Raw genomic sequence first — 17147 nt, 5'->3', positions numbered from 1 at the left:
ACAAGTCAGCTTTGTCCTGCTCCCACCCGGCCGGAGTGCCGCTGCTTGGGAAGCTATAGATAAGCATCACCCTTTCACAGCCGAGGCCTCTGGAAGTCTCACGCGGTTGTTCTTTATTTTCTAAATTCTAGTCACATGTCTCTGGGACATCCACACTTGAACTTAGCTTTCAGGTTCCAGAGCCCATCATGTAATGATAGACGTGCCCCTGAGATAAAAGGAAGTGGAAGCAGAGCTCTCCAAGGGGAGCGTCCCCAGAGATCTGGCTTGTCCAAGAAGTTGCTCTGCTTTTATGTGCAAACCCTCCCTGTCCCCAACAAACCACAACACACTGGACGCAGTCGTTCGGTTAGGTCGCTCTTTGACCTGGGGTGGGATGTGACCCTGACTAGATGAAGGGGACCTTGCAGATCTGTTTGCTCATCCTGGACTTTGTCTCACAGAGGCAGCTTCTGGGAAAAGGGCATTGTCCTTGGGTCAGGTGACCTGCTGACCTGTTTTCTGCCTTGGTGAAGGATTAGATAGGTCTACGTGCTGCTGTGCATTTGCAGCTGTTCAATCCTTTCCTAGCAGAAAAGAGCCCGTGGCGGGCTGGGCACAATGCTAGGAGCTGGGATACTACCATGATGAAACTTGGGTGCCCCACTGTGTTTGGTCTGGTCTATATCTTTTGAGTTTTGTTTTTTTGTTTTTGTTTTTCAAGACAGGGTTTCTCTGTGTAAAGTCTTGGCTGTCCTGAAACTTGCTTCAAAGTTCAGGCTGGCCTCAAACTCAAGGAGATTCACTTGCCTCTGCCTCCAGAGTGCTGGAATTAAAGGCGCATGCCACCACCACCCAGCTGTCTATGTCTTAATATATTTGAGATTGCATTTGCCAAAATGATCTAGTTACATATTTAAGATTGCCACATTACTTTAGCAATGCCAATTTCCTTTCAATAAGACAACTAAACAAAGGGAACCATAAACAAATATTGAATTCTAGTTAATGATATTGCTAAAGATAAACAAAGCCAAACATTAGTTACAGAAGAGGAGAAAGATTTTTATTTAGTGACTATTGACAGTTGTAGGAAAAGCTGAGCTTCATTCAGTTATGCCGATGTGACTGGGCCTTTTAAAAAGAGAATGAAGGCTGGGCATGGTGGTGCACATCTTTAATTCCACACTCAGGGGGCAGAGCCAGGCCCACCTCTGTGAGTTCAAGGCTAACCTGGGTTACATAGTGAGATCTTGTCTAAAGCACACACACACACACACACACAAACAACAACAACAAAATGGAAAGTAAGGGGGAAATAGAAAAGTGAGCGAGGATGATGAGGGAAAAATAGAGAAGTGAGAAAAGGGGCTTCTTAGAAAACTGAAAAATTCCAAAGGTTTGGGAGCCTGTTGTTACACGCCTGGAAACTCAACAATGAACAGTAGGACTGCAAGGTGAGTACTCTGGCAGATCTTCTCTCAACAACAGTAACATAATAATAACAATAATAGTTGGTCTGTGTAAAAGCTGTATTTGCTAGTTGGCAATTAAAGAAGATGGGATTCTCTCTTTCTATACAAACTGGGAACTTTTTGATGATAAAGAAGGAAGGAAGAAAGGGAGGGAGGGAGGGAGGGAGGGAGGAAGGGAGGAAGGAAGAGTTTTGTCTCCTGGCTTATAGAACACACTTGCATATATATATATATATATATATATATATATATATATATATATATATATATATATCTCAAAGGGACAGAGGAATAATCAGTAATGCTACTCCTTTTTAAAAGCAAATTCTTTGACAAGGTAGGTAGGTGTCGGTTAATAGCTAATAGATTGTTTTCGCAGCCTTGTACTTTCCCAGACAGGTGTTAAAAGGGGGTCTTGGTACTCCCAGGGAAGCAGCAGGAGGAAGCTGGTAAGATTTTCAGGATAGTGGTTTTGCAATCATTCTGTGAGAGATCTTTGCAATTCTCAATAAAGCAGGTTGAAACTTTTTGGGATGATGTGTACTAATATCTTACGTATTTCTCAATCCACCAAAAGGAATATTATCATTCAAGAAAAAAATTATAGCAAACATTATTGGTGAAATTTAGACTCAGCCATTCTTTCAATACAATGTGAGCCAAGCACCCAGACGGTTAATATTTATAGAACGAATGATTCGTACTCTTAACGCTCTTAAAACCATTGAACAAATGCAGAACCAAAGCACAGGAGCTGAGACGTGGTGGCCTCCCGGAGGCGAAGCTCTATGGCAGGTCCTCCAAGGTTGCGGAACCGCTCTGGCCGCTCCAGTGCCAGCTCAATGGTAGGTCCTCCCGAGGCTTTGGAGTCGCTCTAGCTGAGGCTAGGTCGGCTCTATGGTGGTCTTCCGACTCTGAGCATGCGCGGGACTCCACCGCCTGTATTGCTATGGTAGCGGCGTCCGGGTGGGCCGGGCCTCGAAGCTCCTGGCCCTGTGGGGCCGCGTTTATGGAGGAGTTTACCTCCTGTCGGGCATGAGCGGGGCTTCCCTCCGCTCTTCGCGCCGCTGCCGCAGCTTGCGGACGGTGGGCCACCTCCGGGAACATGCCCCAGGCTACCTACTGCTACGTGCGGGTCGTGGGCCGGGGCAGTTACGGGGAGGTGACGCTCGTGAAGCACCGGCGCGACGGCAAGCAGGTCTGGGATTTGGGACCTTGCCAGGGGAGTGGAGGGAAGGGGTGCGCGGTGGGCGACCTCAAAAATAGTAGGACCAGAGTGGTGGGCAAGGACTCATCTTAGATACGAGGCCAGCTTCCCAACTTCCTCTATGATAGTGCCAAACTTTGTCTATTCTGTGGTATTAAATAGTGTACTTTATCTGCAAACCTCCCATCACCTTAACATTTCCTGAGAACTGGGGCCATGCGTTCCCGAGGCCTCACTCCTGTCTGAAGCACCATCTCTTGTGCCGCTTGTTGTACTTGAAGCTCTGCTCATCTTTTCACCAGCGCTTCTCAAGGTCCCTATTTCAGTGAGTAGCTTGAGCAACCATGCAGCTGCCTAAACAGGACTTGTGACAATTATCGTTAAAGTTCCTAACGCTGTTTAAATCACTGTCACTAGACCAAACCAGCATCTTCATCTCTCTTTTGGTACTACCCCAATATAAGACACCATTCTTTCTAGCAAAATAGCCACTGTAGCACGATTAATAAAAGTCCAGAGACATATATGGGTTCAACCTGAAGATCAGGAAAGCAAAGCAGCCAAGCCACTAGAGCGCTCTGAACTCTAAGAAATCCTCAGACTGAAAGAAAACGATTTCCTGTCTCACCACACCTTACATTCCTCTCCAGTGCTGGGATTAAAGGCGTGTGACTCCCTAGTACTAGGATGAAAGGTGTGAGCCACCCACCACCACCTAGATCTGTTTCTACATTGATCTTGTGTAGCCCTGGGCAGCCTTGAACTCACAGAGATCCATCTGCCTCTCTCTCCCAGATTCTGGGATTAAAGGTATGCGTCACTACTGTCTGGCCTCTAGTGGTTTAGTTTTACCTTCTGGTCTTCAGGCAAGCTTTATTTATAAAACATAAATAAAATATAACTACGTTTCCCCTTTTAGTCTGAAATTTAAAAAGGCTATAACTAATATAAGAAAACTATATACAATAAGTACAATAACTAACTATATACAATATCTATAGGCAATAAATATATCAACAATATCTAGTCCACTTGCACTTGACAAATTTAGAGAAAATATGCCCCATCTATCCTACCTTGGTGAGTCCAAAGTCTTGTACCTAATTTAATTTCTATCATAACTTGCATTACCATTCAAAATTGTCTTTTGATGTCTCTCAACCTTATATACTTTACATTTTTTAGTGATTTTTTTGAGCCTCATAAACAATGAAAACTATGACTATAACTATCTAGTCTTCAACAACCTTAGAGACCCAAGAAGGAAATATTAACTGTGTAAGCAGCAAGTAAGAAACAAGTGACTTTCAAAAAAATGTGAGAAAGGACAGAAACAGCTGGCTGCCTGAACAGTCACCTAAAGTTTCTCTGCAACATTGGGGCATCCATCTTCAGCCTACAGGCCTAGAATATCTGACAGACTTTTCTATGAAGCAGGGCTTTTGAAGTACTATCCTACTTTGTCTGGGCAAGGTTTGGAAGTCACTCTCTTTTGTGTCCTGCCTGTCCCATTAGGACAGTATACTGTCACCATTGAGACAAGGGCACTTTCTTGCCAGTGGCTTACATTTGCCACAAAGAAAGCAAACTCCATGTGGAGTTTCTTTGATACCCATTATCTTCTCTGAAGTAGATTGGTGCTGCCAGGAACAGACATATCTCATTGTCATAAAAAAAAACTATGTTATTAAAACTTCTTAAATGCCATGTTCTGCAGATCTCTGAAGTGTTTAAAGATGACCTGTCTATCTAAAATATATCTTTGTTTGACCTTGACAACATACCTAATGTGACTACAAGTTTGATTATACTAGGTGATTAACTACTAACCTGCAATTTCCTTATTATCGTAAACAGTTGGTAATAGTAACTTTCAAGGACTAGAAATTTGCATTACATTTTAAAATGAGCTGTATAGGTACAATGCCTTAAACAAGATTAGAAACGTATGTACAGTCTGTTTTAACAAAATTAATTCAAAATTTGTATCAATATACAAAATTTGTATACAATATATAAAATCCAATTCAATGTAAAACATTTAAAACTAGTAGTTGCTTTTTTAAAAGATTCAATAATCCACCTTTTTATTTTATCATATCTATATCCCCCATTTTTCTTTTCAAAACAAGAACTTTCCTCCTGACTACAACCAGTAAAAACTTGTAACCAATCCCCCAAACAATGACAAATATCTATAGCCTTCTGAATAACCAATAACCAACCACTCCACCTCTTGGGAATGTGGGTGTCATATTCTTAAATTTACTTTCTGCTATCTGGGGGTGATAGTATCTTTAAGGGATCCTGAAAAGAAAATTTTGGGCTAATTGTCAAGTCCTGGGAGAGGCAGCTGTATCATTTGTTGTCCAGTCTCTGTGTAATGGGAAAGTGCAGGGCTTGTCTCAAGTCCTGGCTAGAGCAGTCTGTGAGGCTGGATCTTCTCAGCCAGCCACCTTGAAATTGTTCTGAGCAGTTTGTAGTCCAAAGCTGATCTTTAGGTGGTGTTTTTCAGTTCAGTGGTGTTATCATAGTCTTGGATGTATCGTCATTATGAGGCTCCATCCTCTTTATGGAGACTTTAAAGGTTGCTGTTAGGCGTGTTCATGGTTCACTGCAGAAAACTGATAGAGACTCAAGGCCGAAATTGTGTACAGGAAGGTAGATGAAACCTTTTTTTTAGAATTAGTTAATACTCTACATGACCATTAATATCATGACAAAAAGTTTAAAATATATATACATATGTATTAATCTTATAAATCTCTATTGTTCAATAATCTTAGCCTCTTTTTCCAAACCAGTTACTCCATTATAATTGTGGTCTAGGCTCTAAAACACCTTTAACCAATTCTATCCAGTCTTTAGGGATAATTCTATTACAAACTGACCATGAGTTTAACATTTGCTTTACAGAAGGTGAATGCATGCCATATGAGACTATTGCTTTCTTGAATCCCTTAAATCTAACATTGACACAGGAGTCCCGTTAACTGTAACAGCCTCTGCCATTTGACAGTTCCTGTAAGGTTACTGGATATACTAAGGTTGGTTGTCTGAAAACAACCTTCTAGATTTTAGGATGTTCCTCTCTATTCTTATAATAATCAATGCTGAAATTGGTTCTCCATTAAATTCCTCTGTCTGGATTTGAACATCTCTGTGATCTGTTTTATTAGGTTTTTCTAAGGCGTGTGTCTTAGCACTTAGATTAACCAACTTTTTTAGTGATGAGACAAAAATGATAATGCTGATAATGTTTACAATTTACATTACATAAATCCAATCTAAATTAGTTATCTCATTTAATTGTTCCACTTTCAAACTGTTTAGCATATTATCATACAGAGGCCTAAGTCCCTCTATTGTAATGGGTTTTCCCATTTTTTTTAGAAAACCTTTGCCTTTTAACTAATTCCTCCCTTTAAGAATTCCCAATTGTCTTATCAAATCTGTCAACAATGTTGATGCAGATATAAGACTTATTGCTGCTGTGTAGAACAGTAAAAGCCTGACTGGATTTGAAGGCAGTTACCTAGTTTGGCAGCAGCCCAAGAAATGGGTTCAGGGAGAGCCCACAACCCTCGGTGGAGAGAGAAAGAGAGAGAGGTGGCTGTCTGAACAACTGCACAGAGGATTGTTAGAAAACAAGCACGTATTTTCAGGGGCTGTCTGAAGGCTACAACAGAAAAATCTTGAACTCTGGCAGAGACCTGGGAGGGCGGGGAGGTGGGGGTGGAACTGGAGTCCCACATGTAGCTCCAGCCTGTGGCAGTGGCTTTTTTTGTGATTTTGTACCCCAAACATTAGGTGTCAAATGTAGCATGGTTAATAAAAACCCAGAGACAGATATATGGGTTTAACCTGAAGATCAGAAAAGCAAAGCAGCTGAGTCACTAGAGAGCACTTACCTCTAAGAAATCCTCAGACTCAGCCAGGCGGTGGTGGCGCACACCTTGAATCCCAGCACTTGGGAGGCAGAGGCAGGTGGATCTCTGAATTTGAGGCCAGCGTGATCTACAACAGCTAGTTCCAGGACAGGATCCAAAGCTTCAGAGAAACTCTGTCTCAAAAAACCAAAAGAAAGAAAGAAAGAGAGAGAGAGAAAGAAAGAAAGAAAACGCATTTCTGTCTCATCCCACATGTGACTCCCTAGTATTGGGATTAAAAGTATGGGCAACCATCACCTAGATCTGTTTCTGCATTGATCTTGTGTTAGCTCTGGGTGGCCTTGAACTCACAGAGATCCATCTGCCCCTATCTCCCAAATCCTGGGATTCAAGGTATGTGCCACCACTGCCTGGCCTCTTGTGGCTTAGTTTTACCTTCTGATTTTCAGGCAAGCTTTATAAAACGCAAATAAATTATCACTATAGCCCAGTCCTTCCTAATGAGTCCCTGTAGCCTCTTTTCTTTTCTCTAACCCATCCCTTTTGGTGCAGTGATGTTTCTAGAGCTCAGATCTGATGTTACTCCTTCCTTGTGTAAAGTATTTAATCCTATCACCCGAAGGCTAATGAACCAGTTCTTCGATATGATTTGCTGTCAGGGTGTTAGATATATTGCAGAAATGGGGACAGTTTTGAATCTGAAAAGTGGCATCTCGCAGTACTACCAAACCAGTTGTTAAGAGAGTCCCCTCTCCCCTCTCATACCAGGTTCTCTACCTACAGCACGAACTTAGGGAACATCTGTGCTAAGAGTGAGAGCTTAGCTGTAGTAATGGCTAGACTTCATTGTGAGCAGGTGCTGTGTACTTCAGGAAACACATTTGTGTATGTATTTATTGAAGGAGTGAGTATATGATCGATCTATAAGATGATTGAGGATAGTATATTAGAAGGTAAAGGACTTTATTTTTAAATGGGAATGATGTTCTATATGGAGGAACAATGATACTATTTATTGGGTCACAAGTATCTAATGTGTCTCATACGCCTATTTAAGCTATATCTTAATACCTTTTGTAGGGAGAATTTAGAGATTTTCTAAATCTCTTTGTCTAATAGTATGTTATCTTGAATTCGCTTTTTAGTTATTATTATTGTGCTTTTTTTTTGAGATTGGGGTATCACTGTGATGTTCAGGTTGGGTTTCAAATTTCTGGGCCTAATTAGCCCTTCTGCCTTAGCCTTCAAAGTAACTGGGATTGTAGAGTCAAAGAAATTGTAAAATGCAAAGGGAAAAGGTAATTTGTTTGTGACCTGGAGTGGGAAAATGATAGAAAAATATCATTAGCTGGACTAATTAGTAAAGCACTTTCCTAGCATGTGCAAGGCCTGGGGTTTGATCCCAACACTGGGGGAAAAGGCATAATTGTCAACGGCAAATAATTCCCCCAGTTTTATGCTTTTTTTTTTTAATTAAAAATTTCCGCTTCCTATTTCCCTCCCCCTCCCCCCTCCCCTCCTCCCCCCTCTCCAGTCCGAAGAGCAGTCAGGGTTCCCCCCCTTCATCCAGGTCTAGGAAGGTGAGCGTCCAAACAGGCTAGGCTCCCACAAAGCCAGTACACGCAGCAGGATCAAAACCCAGTGCCATTGTCCTGGCCTTAGCAGCTCTCATTCATGTTCAGAGAGTCTGGTTTTATCCTATGCTTTTTCAGTCCCAGTCCAGCTGGCCTTGGTGAGCTCCCAATAGATCAGCCCCACCGTCTCAGTGGGTGGGTGCACCCCTCATGGTCCTTGCTCATGTTCTCCCTCTTTCTGCTCCTCATTTGGACCTTGGGAGTTCAGCCCGGTGCTCCAATGTGGATCTCTATCTCTATCTCGATCCATCACCAGATGAAGGTCCTATGGTGATATGCAAGATATTCATCAGTATGGCTATAGGATCGGGCCATTTCAGGCTCCCTCTCCTCAGCTGCCCAAGGAACTAGCTAGGGGCATCTCCTTGAACACCTGGGAACCCCTCTAGAGTCAAGTCTCTTGCCAACCCTAAAATGGCTCCCTTAATTAAGATATATACTGCCCTGCTCCCATATCCACCCTTCCTTTATCCCAACCATCCCATTCCCCCAAGCTCTCCCCATCCTCCCCTTCTCACTTTTCTCTCCCTATCTCTCCTTACCCCCATCCCACTCCACCCCCAAGTTCCCAATTTTTGCCCAGCAATCTTGTCTACTTCCAATATCCAGAAGGATAACTATATGTTTTTCTTTGGGTTCACCTTCTTATTTAGCTTCTCTAGGATCATGAATTATAGGCTCAATGTCCTTTATTTGTGGCTAGAAACCAATTATGAGTGAGTACATCCCATGTTCATCTTTTTGGGTCTGGGTTACCTCACTCAGGATAGTGTTTTCTATTTCCATCCATTTGCATGCAAAATTCAAAATGTCATTGTTTTTTTACCACTGAGTAGTACTCTAATGTGTATATATTCCACACTTTCTTCATCTATTCTTCCATTGAAGGGCATCTAGGTTGTTTCCAGGTTCTGGCTATTACAAATAATGCTGCTATGAACATAGTTGAACAAATGCTTTTGTAGTATGATAGGGTATCTCTTGGGTATATTCCCCAGAGTGGTATTGCTGAGTCCTGGGGTAGGTTGATCCCAAATTTCCTAAGAAACCGCCACACTGCTTTCCAAAGTGGTTGCACAAGTTTGCATTCCCACCAGCGATGGATGAGTGTACCCCTTACTCCACATCATCTCCAGCAAAGGCTATCATTGATGTTTTTGATTTTAGCCATTCTTACAGGTGTAAGATGGTTTCTCAAAGTTGTTTTGATTTGCATTTCCCTGATCGGTAAGGAGGTTGAACATGACCTTAAGTGTCTTTTGGCCATTTGAACTTCTTCTGTTGAGAATTCTCTGTTCAGTTCAGTGCCCCATTTTTCAATTGGGTTAATTAGCATTTAGCAGTTTTATGCTTTTTGGGGGAGGGTGGTTTCAAGATGGGATTTCTTTGTGTAATAATGCTGGCTGTCCTGGAACTCACTTTGTAGTCCAGGATGGACCATTGAGGTCCTCCTGCCTCTGTCTCCCAAGTGCTAGAACTAAAGGTGGTGCACACCACCACCACCTGGCTTGCTTTTTTTTTTGGTTTGGTTTTTCAAGATAGGTTTCTCTGTGTAGCTAGCCCTTGCTGTCCGGGAACTCACTCTGCAGACCAGGCTGGCCTCGAACTCAGAGATCAATTTGCCTCTGCCTCCAGAGTCCTGGTATTAAAGGCGTGCACCACCACCAGTAGGTCAGTTTTTTGCTCTTTGATTCATCTCCTCTTCAGTGTATCCTCCTGGCAATTTTATGCCTCTTGAAAATCAAGCCAGTGGTTTATCTGATAGGCTTCAGGTGGTTGGTTTTGAGGCCTGGACGTCCGTGAGAACTCTCAGCTACTTCTGAACCTAGAGAATTCTCTGCTATCTTGCACCTTGTGAAAGTATGCATTTTCTTTGTCAGTATGTCATCAAAACACTGAACCTCCGAAATGCCTCCAGCCGCGAGCGCCGAGCTGCGGAGCAGGAAGCTCAGCTCCTGTCTCAGCTGAAGCACCCCAACATCGTCACCTACAAAGAGTCGTGGGAGGGAGGAGATGGTCTGCTCTACATCGTCATGGGCTTCTGTGAAGGAGGTGATCTGTACCGGAAGCTCAAGGAGCAGAAAGGACAGCTTCTGCCTGAGAGTCAGGTGGTGGAGTGGTTTGTACAGATCGCCATGGCTTTGCAGGTACTGTCATGCTCATGGATTCCTGTAGGCTCCAGTGTGGCAGGAAAGTAGCAGGTATATTTTCCTGTGCCAGGGATGACATGATAGGCTAGTGACCCATGGGTTGTGAATGACATTTCATATATAATTACGGGAGACACCAATTCTGTGTGCATTTAATATTCATAGCAAAGTCAGTTTTAGAGCCTTGAAATAGCAGGGAACAAAGGATGAATGTGTGTCTTATTGTTTGGTCAGCTATGCCATGTTGAAAGATGACTGGGTCAGTTAATAGTCTGACACTGTGGTGCTCAGGTCGTCCTGTTTCTGTGGCCCAGTGGATAAAAATGCTGAACAGATTTGTGTTTTAAAATGCACATCTCCTGAGTGAGACTGGGTTGTTTGTTTTTGTTGTTGTTTTGATGTTTTTTGGTTATTTTGAGACAGAGTTTCTCTGTGTAACAGTCCTGGCTGTCCTGTAACTAGCTCTTGTCAACCAAACTGGTCTCAAACTCATAGAGATCCATGCCTGTCTCTGCCTCCTGAGTGTTGGGATTAGAGGTGTGCACCAGCACCGCCCGGCAAGTGTGAGACTGGTTTTGAAGTATCATGCAGGCCCTGGGCTTATTTGCTTGCAGTTAACTGACCTTGTTTAAATTTTCACATGCTCTCTTAAGGTAAGAGTGATGCTGTTGTATTTTAAATATTGTCTGGATTTTATAGGTCTGAGAGGAGAGTACCTCTGACTTTGGATAAGTTGTTCTACCTTCAATGGTAGTTTTGTAGGTTTTTATTTGTTTCTTGGAGACAAGGATTCTCTTTAGTCTAGACTGGCCTGGAACTTACTACGTAGCTCAAGATTATCTCAAACTCACAGCAGTCCTCCTCTGTGAGCCTTCCAAGTGTTGGTCTTAATAGGCCTATGCCACCATACCTGGTTTATAATGGATCCAGGTATTATAAAGTATGATACAGTTGTCAAGACATCAGGTACCAAATATAACTAATATGTGGAACTTAATTTTGTGTGTGTGTATACCCATTCATAGATAGGTGCACATGCATATGTACATATGTATGTAGAACCAGATGTTAAAATGTTAGACAGGGTCTCTCATTGACCATGAAATGCACTTACGTGGCAGTGAGCTCCAGAGATCCTCTGGTCTTTGCCTCTCCAGGGCTAGGAATGTGCCAGCATGCCTGGCTGTTTACAGAGTGCTGGTGGTCTAAACTCAGGGTCTCAGGCTGTGTGGCAAGCACTTTGCCAGCTGAGCTGTCTCCAGCCCCTGGAACTCACTTTTCTTACTTTGAAAGTTGTAAAGTAGTTCTTTTAGAGCTTATAGAACAGTAATGTTTTGGTTGGCAGATAGCTAAGACTCTTTAACTCATGTAATTATTGGTGATATATATAAAAAACTAGAAATGAGAAAATAAATTAGTATACTTACATAAGACGAAAACATTTCCTCTCTTCTCAGTATTTACACGAGAAACACATCCTTCATCGAGATCTGAAAACTCAGAATGTCTTCTTAACAAGAACAAACATCATCAAGGTGGGCGACCTGGGCATTGCCCGAGTGCTGGAGCACCACAGCGACATGGCAAGCACCCTCATTGGCACTCCCTATTATATGAGCCCTGAGTTGTTCTCAAACCAACCCTACAACTATAAGGTAGGATGCATACAGCTGTAAAGGTGTGTATTGCCTGATCTTGTCTCTGGGAACACATCAGAATTTCAGAGTCCATATAAGTAGTGATAACAGAATTAACTATGAATCATTTGGAAGAAAATGTATGCTTTGTTTTGAGGGGGAAATGTGAATAAGCTATTCAACATTTAACCATGTACTGTTCTTCTTTTGTAGTCTGATGTTTGGGCTTTGGGATGCTGTGTCTATGAAATGGCCACCCTGAAGCACGCTTTTAATGCAAAAGACATGAATTCCTTAGTTTATCGGATTATTGAAGGAAAGGTAAAACAAATTTTAGAATTAATTGGACAAGGTTTCTATCATACAGCTTTGTAAATATCTATTATTATGATCGTTGATTTTTTTTCAGTACACACCTTTACAGTTGTATGCATCCTACCTCGGTCCAACCTGGGGCAAATGCAGAGCAAGCACTCCATCACTGAGCTACGTCCCCAGCCCTCACTCATGACTTTGGTTAACTGTCTAATACTCATTTCTCCCAGCTGGCGAATTAGTAATATAGGATCTCTTCTGTGAAAAAGGTTGAAATTGAGACGTGTTTGATTTTCTCTTAATTTAATGTACAAGTAGCTGATTGACTCCAAAGAGGTGGCAGTTTGAAAACATCTCCCTGCTACTGACTGCAGGATGTATAGGTACTCTAGGAAGCAAAGGTGCTCTCTCCCAGTAGCCCAGGGATGAGTGAGCCCTGTTTACAGTGACTCCATGCTGTGAGAATGTGCTCTTTGTCATAATTGCAAGTAACTGATTGAGAATTGCAGAAGGTATTAAATATAATGTGGATGCCAGAAATACTACCTTCATGTTATTTCCCTGAGGCTGGTTGCCCTTTGTAGTGGCTTAAAGATTATTCAAAGATTCAATGAAAATATTTTAGAGGACGCAAGTAAAATCTTCCAATTTTAAGGGCTGAAGAGGTGGCTCATTATTTAAGAATGCTTGCACTGAGCCACAAAGAAGCTCTTAGCTGCCTATAACTGTAGAACCTAGGGCATCCGATGCCCTCTTTCAACCTCTCTCATCCTGTGCTTGTGGTAACATCTACGTGCATCCTGGCAAAACACCCATACACATAAAATCAAAATAGAAACTCTTTAAAATTTTTTCCAACATACTATTTAAAGAACTCAGTTTTAAAAAGAAATAAAAAGTTCTCTGTTTTCATCTTCTTGATAACTACGATTAGCAATTTATTCCAAGGCCTCTCTTTTCTTTCTTTGAAACAGATAGAGCTCTGGGTGTGTATGTACTTACACACAGTTCTCTAAACAAGAAACAAATGGAGTCCCACTATGCGTGGAGGTGGGACCCAGCCTGCATTTTTGACTTAGCTGTCAGTATTTGCCTTCTACTTTGAAGCAGCTGCCTAGTGTTTATGGGAAACATGTTGGTGTGAAGAGATACCATGACCACAGCAACTCTTATAAAGAAAACATTTAATTGGGGTAGCTTGCTTACAGTTTCAGAGGTTCAGTCCATTATCATCACAGGGAGCATGGTGTCATGCAGGTAGACTTGGTGCTGACTACATCTTGACTTGCAGGCAACAGGAAGTCTACTGAGACAATGGGTGGTTTTCTAAGCCTAGGGAACCTCGAAGCCCGCCCCCACAGTGACACACTTCCTCCAACAAGGCCACACCTACTCTGACAAAGCCACAGCTCCTAAAAGTGCCACTCCCTATGAGATTATGGGGGCCAATTACATTCAGACTACCCCAGTGGCACAACTTCTAAATCCTCTGTACTTGAACACTTTATTTCTTATTACTGACTACTGCAAGACCAATACTGCACTGAATATTCTGGTGTATAAAACTTTTTTTTTTTTTATTTTTCAAGACAGGGTTTCTCTGTAGCTTTTTGGTTCCTGTCCTGGTCTTGTAGACCAGGCTGGCCTCGAACTCACAGAGATCCGCCTGCCTCTGCCTCCCGAGTGCTGGGATTAAAGGCGTGCACCACCACCGCCCGGCTCTGGTGTATAAAACTTATTTGTGCTCTTGGGCTAAAGGAATAGCTCAATGGGTAAAGATTAGCCCAGGCCTAATGACATGGGTTTGATCCTAGAACTGAGGGTGGGAGGAGAGAACCAACTCTCAAAAGTTGTTCTTGTCTTGAATGTGTGCATGACCATTATTAATGCACACATGCTCATATACTAATAATAAATAAAACTTGAAAAAGAAACTTGTGTTTCTCTCCGAAGGACAGAGTCTTCAGACAGGACTGCTGAGCTGAGGTGAATGCTGTTGTATTCTTACAGCTCGCTATTATAACCAGAACAGACACATAAACTAGCTAGCTGTTTTCTACTTTTGCAGATGCATGACTTTACATAAATAATAAATGTTAATAGTTTTATATATTTTAATGCTTTTTCAGTATTGGAAAACCCCTGCCAGTTTTTGCTTTGTATCATAATGTCATTAATCATAATTACAGAATTGTTATTCTTTGCAGTTGCCACCAATGCCAAAAGTTTATAGCTCAGAGCTGGCAGAGCTGATCCGAACAATGCTGAGCAGGAGACCTGAAGAGAGACCCTCTGTGCGGAGCATCCTGAGGCAGCCTTATATAAAACACCAAATATCTTTATTTTTGGAGGCCACAAAGGCGTAAGATACTTCCCTTACAGAAAGCTGGACTACACTGATGGGGCAAAAGAGGGTAGCTTCTAGATTTTCATATATAAAATTTATAGTGAGGTTTTTTTTTTTGACAAAAAGTAAAACTGCATAATTAGAATACATAAGAGGACAGAATTCTACCTTCTTTTATTTTATTTTTTTGGTATGGGCCTCAAAATTTAACTTGCATAGAAAAGTAACAAAATCTATTAAATAAGAGTTTTATGTTTTGTAAGTAGAATGAAGTTTTATGACTTGAAGAGCTTGAAGCAGTGAACCCTAATGGAGCTGTGGTAGGCTGGCGGGAAAGGGAACTGTGAAAAAGAACTCTGTGGGAAGTAACAGAAAATTAGGATTATTTTACTAAGGTCTGCAGATTTATGTCCACCTCAGCTTTCCATTTTTTATTTTTTTAATTCTTCTTCATCTTCTTCTTACTCTTACTTGTTTTGGTTTTTGTTTGTTTTGTTTTGAGACAGGATTTCTCTGTGTAACAGTACTGGCTGTCCCTGGAACTTGCTGTGTAGACCAGGCTGGCCTCAAACTCAAGGAAATTCCTCTGCCTCTGCCTCCATAGTGTTGGGATTAAAGATGTGCACCATCCCTGCCCAGCAAAGTCACATTTCTTAGAGCGGCATATTCTGGCACCTTTCACACATACATGTTAGTCTGGGCTAGTGGCACGGGATCCCAGCTACTCAGGATCACAAAAGCAAAGCCTGCCCAAGTTAGAGAGTGAGCTACCCAGGTCTACTTAGTGAAAGCTTGTCGTAGAATTCAAATGGGCTGAACATGTAGCTCGGTAGTGGAGTACTTGCCCTGTGTATGCAAAGCCCTGAATCATAGAAGCAAACCACAGCAAATACTAAAATTGGCATAAGTATTGAAATAAAAAACATGGAGAACCATTTAGAGGGACTGGTGAGGTAGCTTAGCAGGCAAAGGCACTTGCCACCAATCTTGAGAACCTGAGTTCAGTCCCCAGGATCCACATAGTGTAAAGAGAAGCAGCTCTTACAAGTCGTCCTCTGATCTCCACATGGGTGCACACAAAGACATGAATATATGTGATTTTTTGAAAAATTGTTTTTATGAGATACCTATTTTTCTCTGTTCCCCTCCCTTCCTCTCCCTTCCCTTCCCACCCTCTCCCATTGTTTTCATGCTCCCAATTTACTCAGGAGATCTTGTCTTTTCTACTTCCCATGTAGATTAGATCCATGTATATTAGGGTCCTCATTGTTGTCTAGGTTCTTTGGGATTATAAATTATAGGCTGCTTTTCTTTACTTTATGTCTAAAAGCCACTTATGAGTGAGTACATATGAAATTTGTCTTTCTGAGTCTGGGTTACCTCGTTCAATATGATGTTTTCTAGATTCATCCATTTGCCCGCAAATTTCAAGATGTCATTATTTTTTTCTGCTGTGTACTAACTACTCCACTGTGTAAATGTACCACATTTTCCCTTATGCATTCTTTGGTCAAGGGGCATTTAGGTTGTTCCCAGGTTCTGGCTATGACAAATAATGCTGCTATGAACATAGTTGAGAACAGGTATAAGTTAGATTCTCAGAGTTGTTTTGATTTGCATTTCTCTAGTTGAACATTTCCTAAAGTGTGTTTCAGTCATTTAGATTCCTCTGTTGAGAGTTATCTTTTTAGGTCTGTACCCCATTTTTTAACTGGATTATTCTTTTGGTGACCAACTAATTGAGTTCTTTGTATGTTGTGGAGATCAGCCCTCTGTCCAATGTGGAGTTGGTGCAGATTTTTTTCCCATTCTATAGGCTGTTGTTTTGTCTTATTAACAGTATCCTTTGCTTTACAGAAGCTTCTCAGTTTCAGGGAGTCCCATTTATTGTTTTTCTCAGAGTCTGTGCTGCTGGGGTTATATGTAGGAAGTAGTCTTCTGTGCCCATGTGTTCAAGTGTACTTCCTACTTCTATGAGGTTCAGTGTGGTTATTATAGTAATGTATAGTTATTAGACATGTTTATTATAATACTATAAATAAATAGAATTTTATATAGCACACAGAACAATTATGTATATATATACACACGCATCAAATAGAAAGAAGGCTAATTCCATATTTGAATTAAACTGGACAAGCAGATTTCCAGATAATTTGTAGAATCATATCTCTTGATGTGTTTGTTAGGTTGTTTCCAGTAAAAAGACTAAAATAAAAACAAAACAAGGCAGAGAAGGCCGAGTTTTGAACTTTCCTCTTAGCACTGCTTTCATTGTGTCCCATAAATTAGGGTATGCTGTGTGATCATTTTCATTGGATTTTAGGAAGTCTTTCATTTCTTCCTTTATTTCTTCCTTAACCCATTGATGGTTCGAATATATGTGATTTTTTTTAATTGTTTAGAGAGGTACTATTAACTTTTCACCATGTAAGAAAATGGTCATGTAAGAAAAATGGTGCTCAAATTTCTGAGCATTCAAAGGTTTTTGCTTCATTCTAACTTCAAGAGAA

At 41.5% G+C, this 17147-nt stretch overlaps 1 protein-coding gene across 2 annotated transcripts in view; it reads left to right on the top strand.

Annotated features, from left to right (window-relative positions):
- The first annotated feature begins 2384 nt into the window (after positions 1-2384).
- Nek4 (NIMA related kinase 4) overlaps positions 2385-17147 on the top strand; it is a 49542-nt gene continuing 34779 nt past the window's right edge. For both annotated transcript variants that reach the window (XM_041662246.1, XM_041662245.1), the window contains exons 1-5: positions 2385-2652; positions 10066-10332; positions 11793-11990; positions 12186-12293; positions 14495-14649. In XM_041662246.1, the coding sequence (XP_041518180.1) occupies positions 2560-2652; positions 10066-10332; positions 11793-11990; positions 12186-12293; positions 14495-14649 (821 nt within the window). In that variant the 5' untranslated portion in view covers positions 2385-2559. The remainder of the gene's footprint in view (positions 2653-10065; positions 10333-11792; positions 11991-12185; positions 12294-14494; positions 14650-17147) is intronic.

This window comes from Microtus oregoni, unplaced genomic scaffold, assembly GCF_018167655.1.
Source record: "Microtus oregoni isolate MIOR12 unplaced genomic scaffold, Mior012 000013F_ref0000133, whole genome shotgun sequence".
NCBI classification, from domain to species: Eukaryota; Metazoa; Chordata; class Mammalia; order Rodentia; family Cricetidae; genus Microtus; species Microtus oregoni.
The sequence above is the reverse complement of the archived record's forward strand: the minus strand, read 5'-3'. Positions and strand labels throughout refer to the sequence as shown.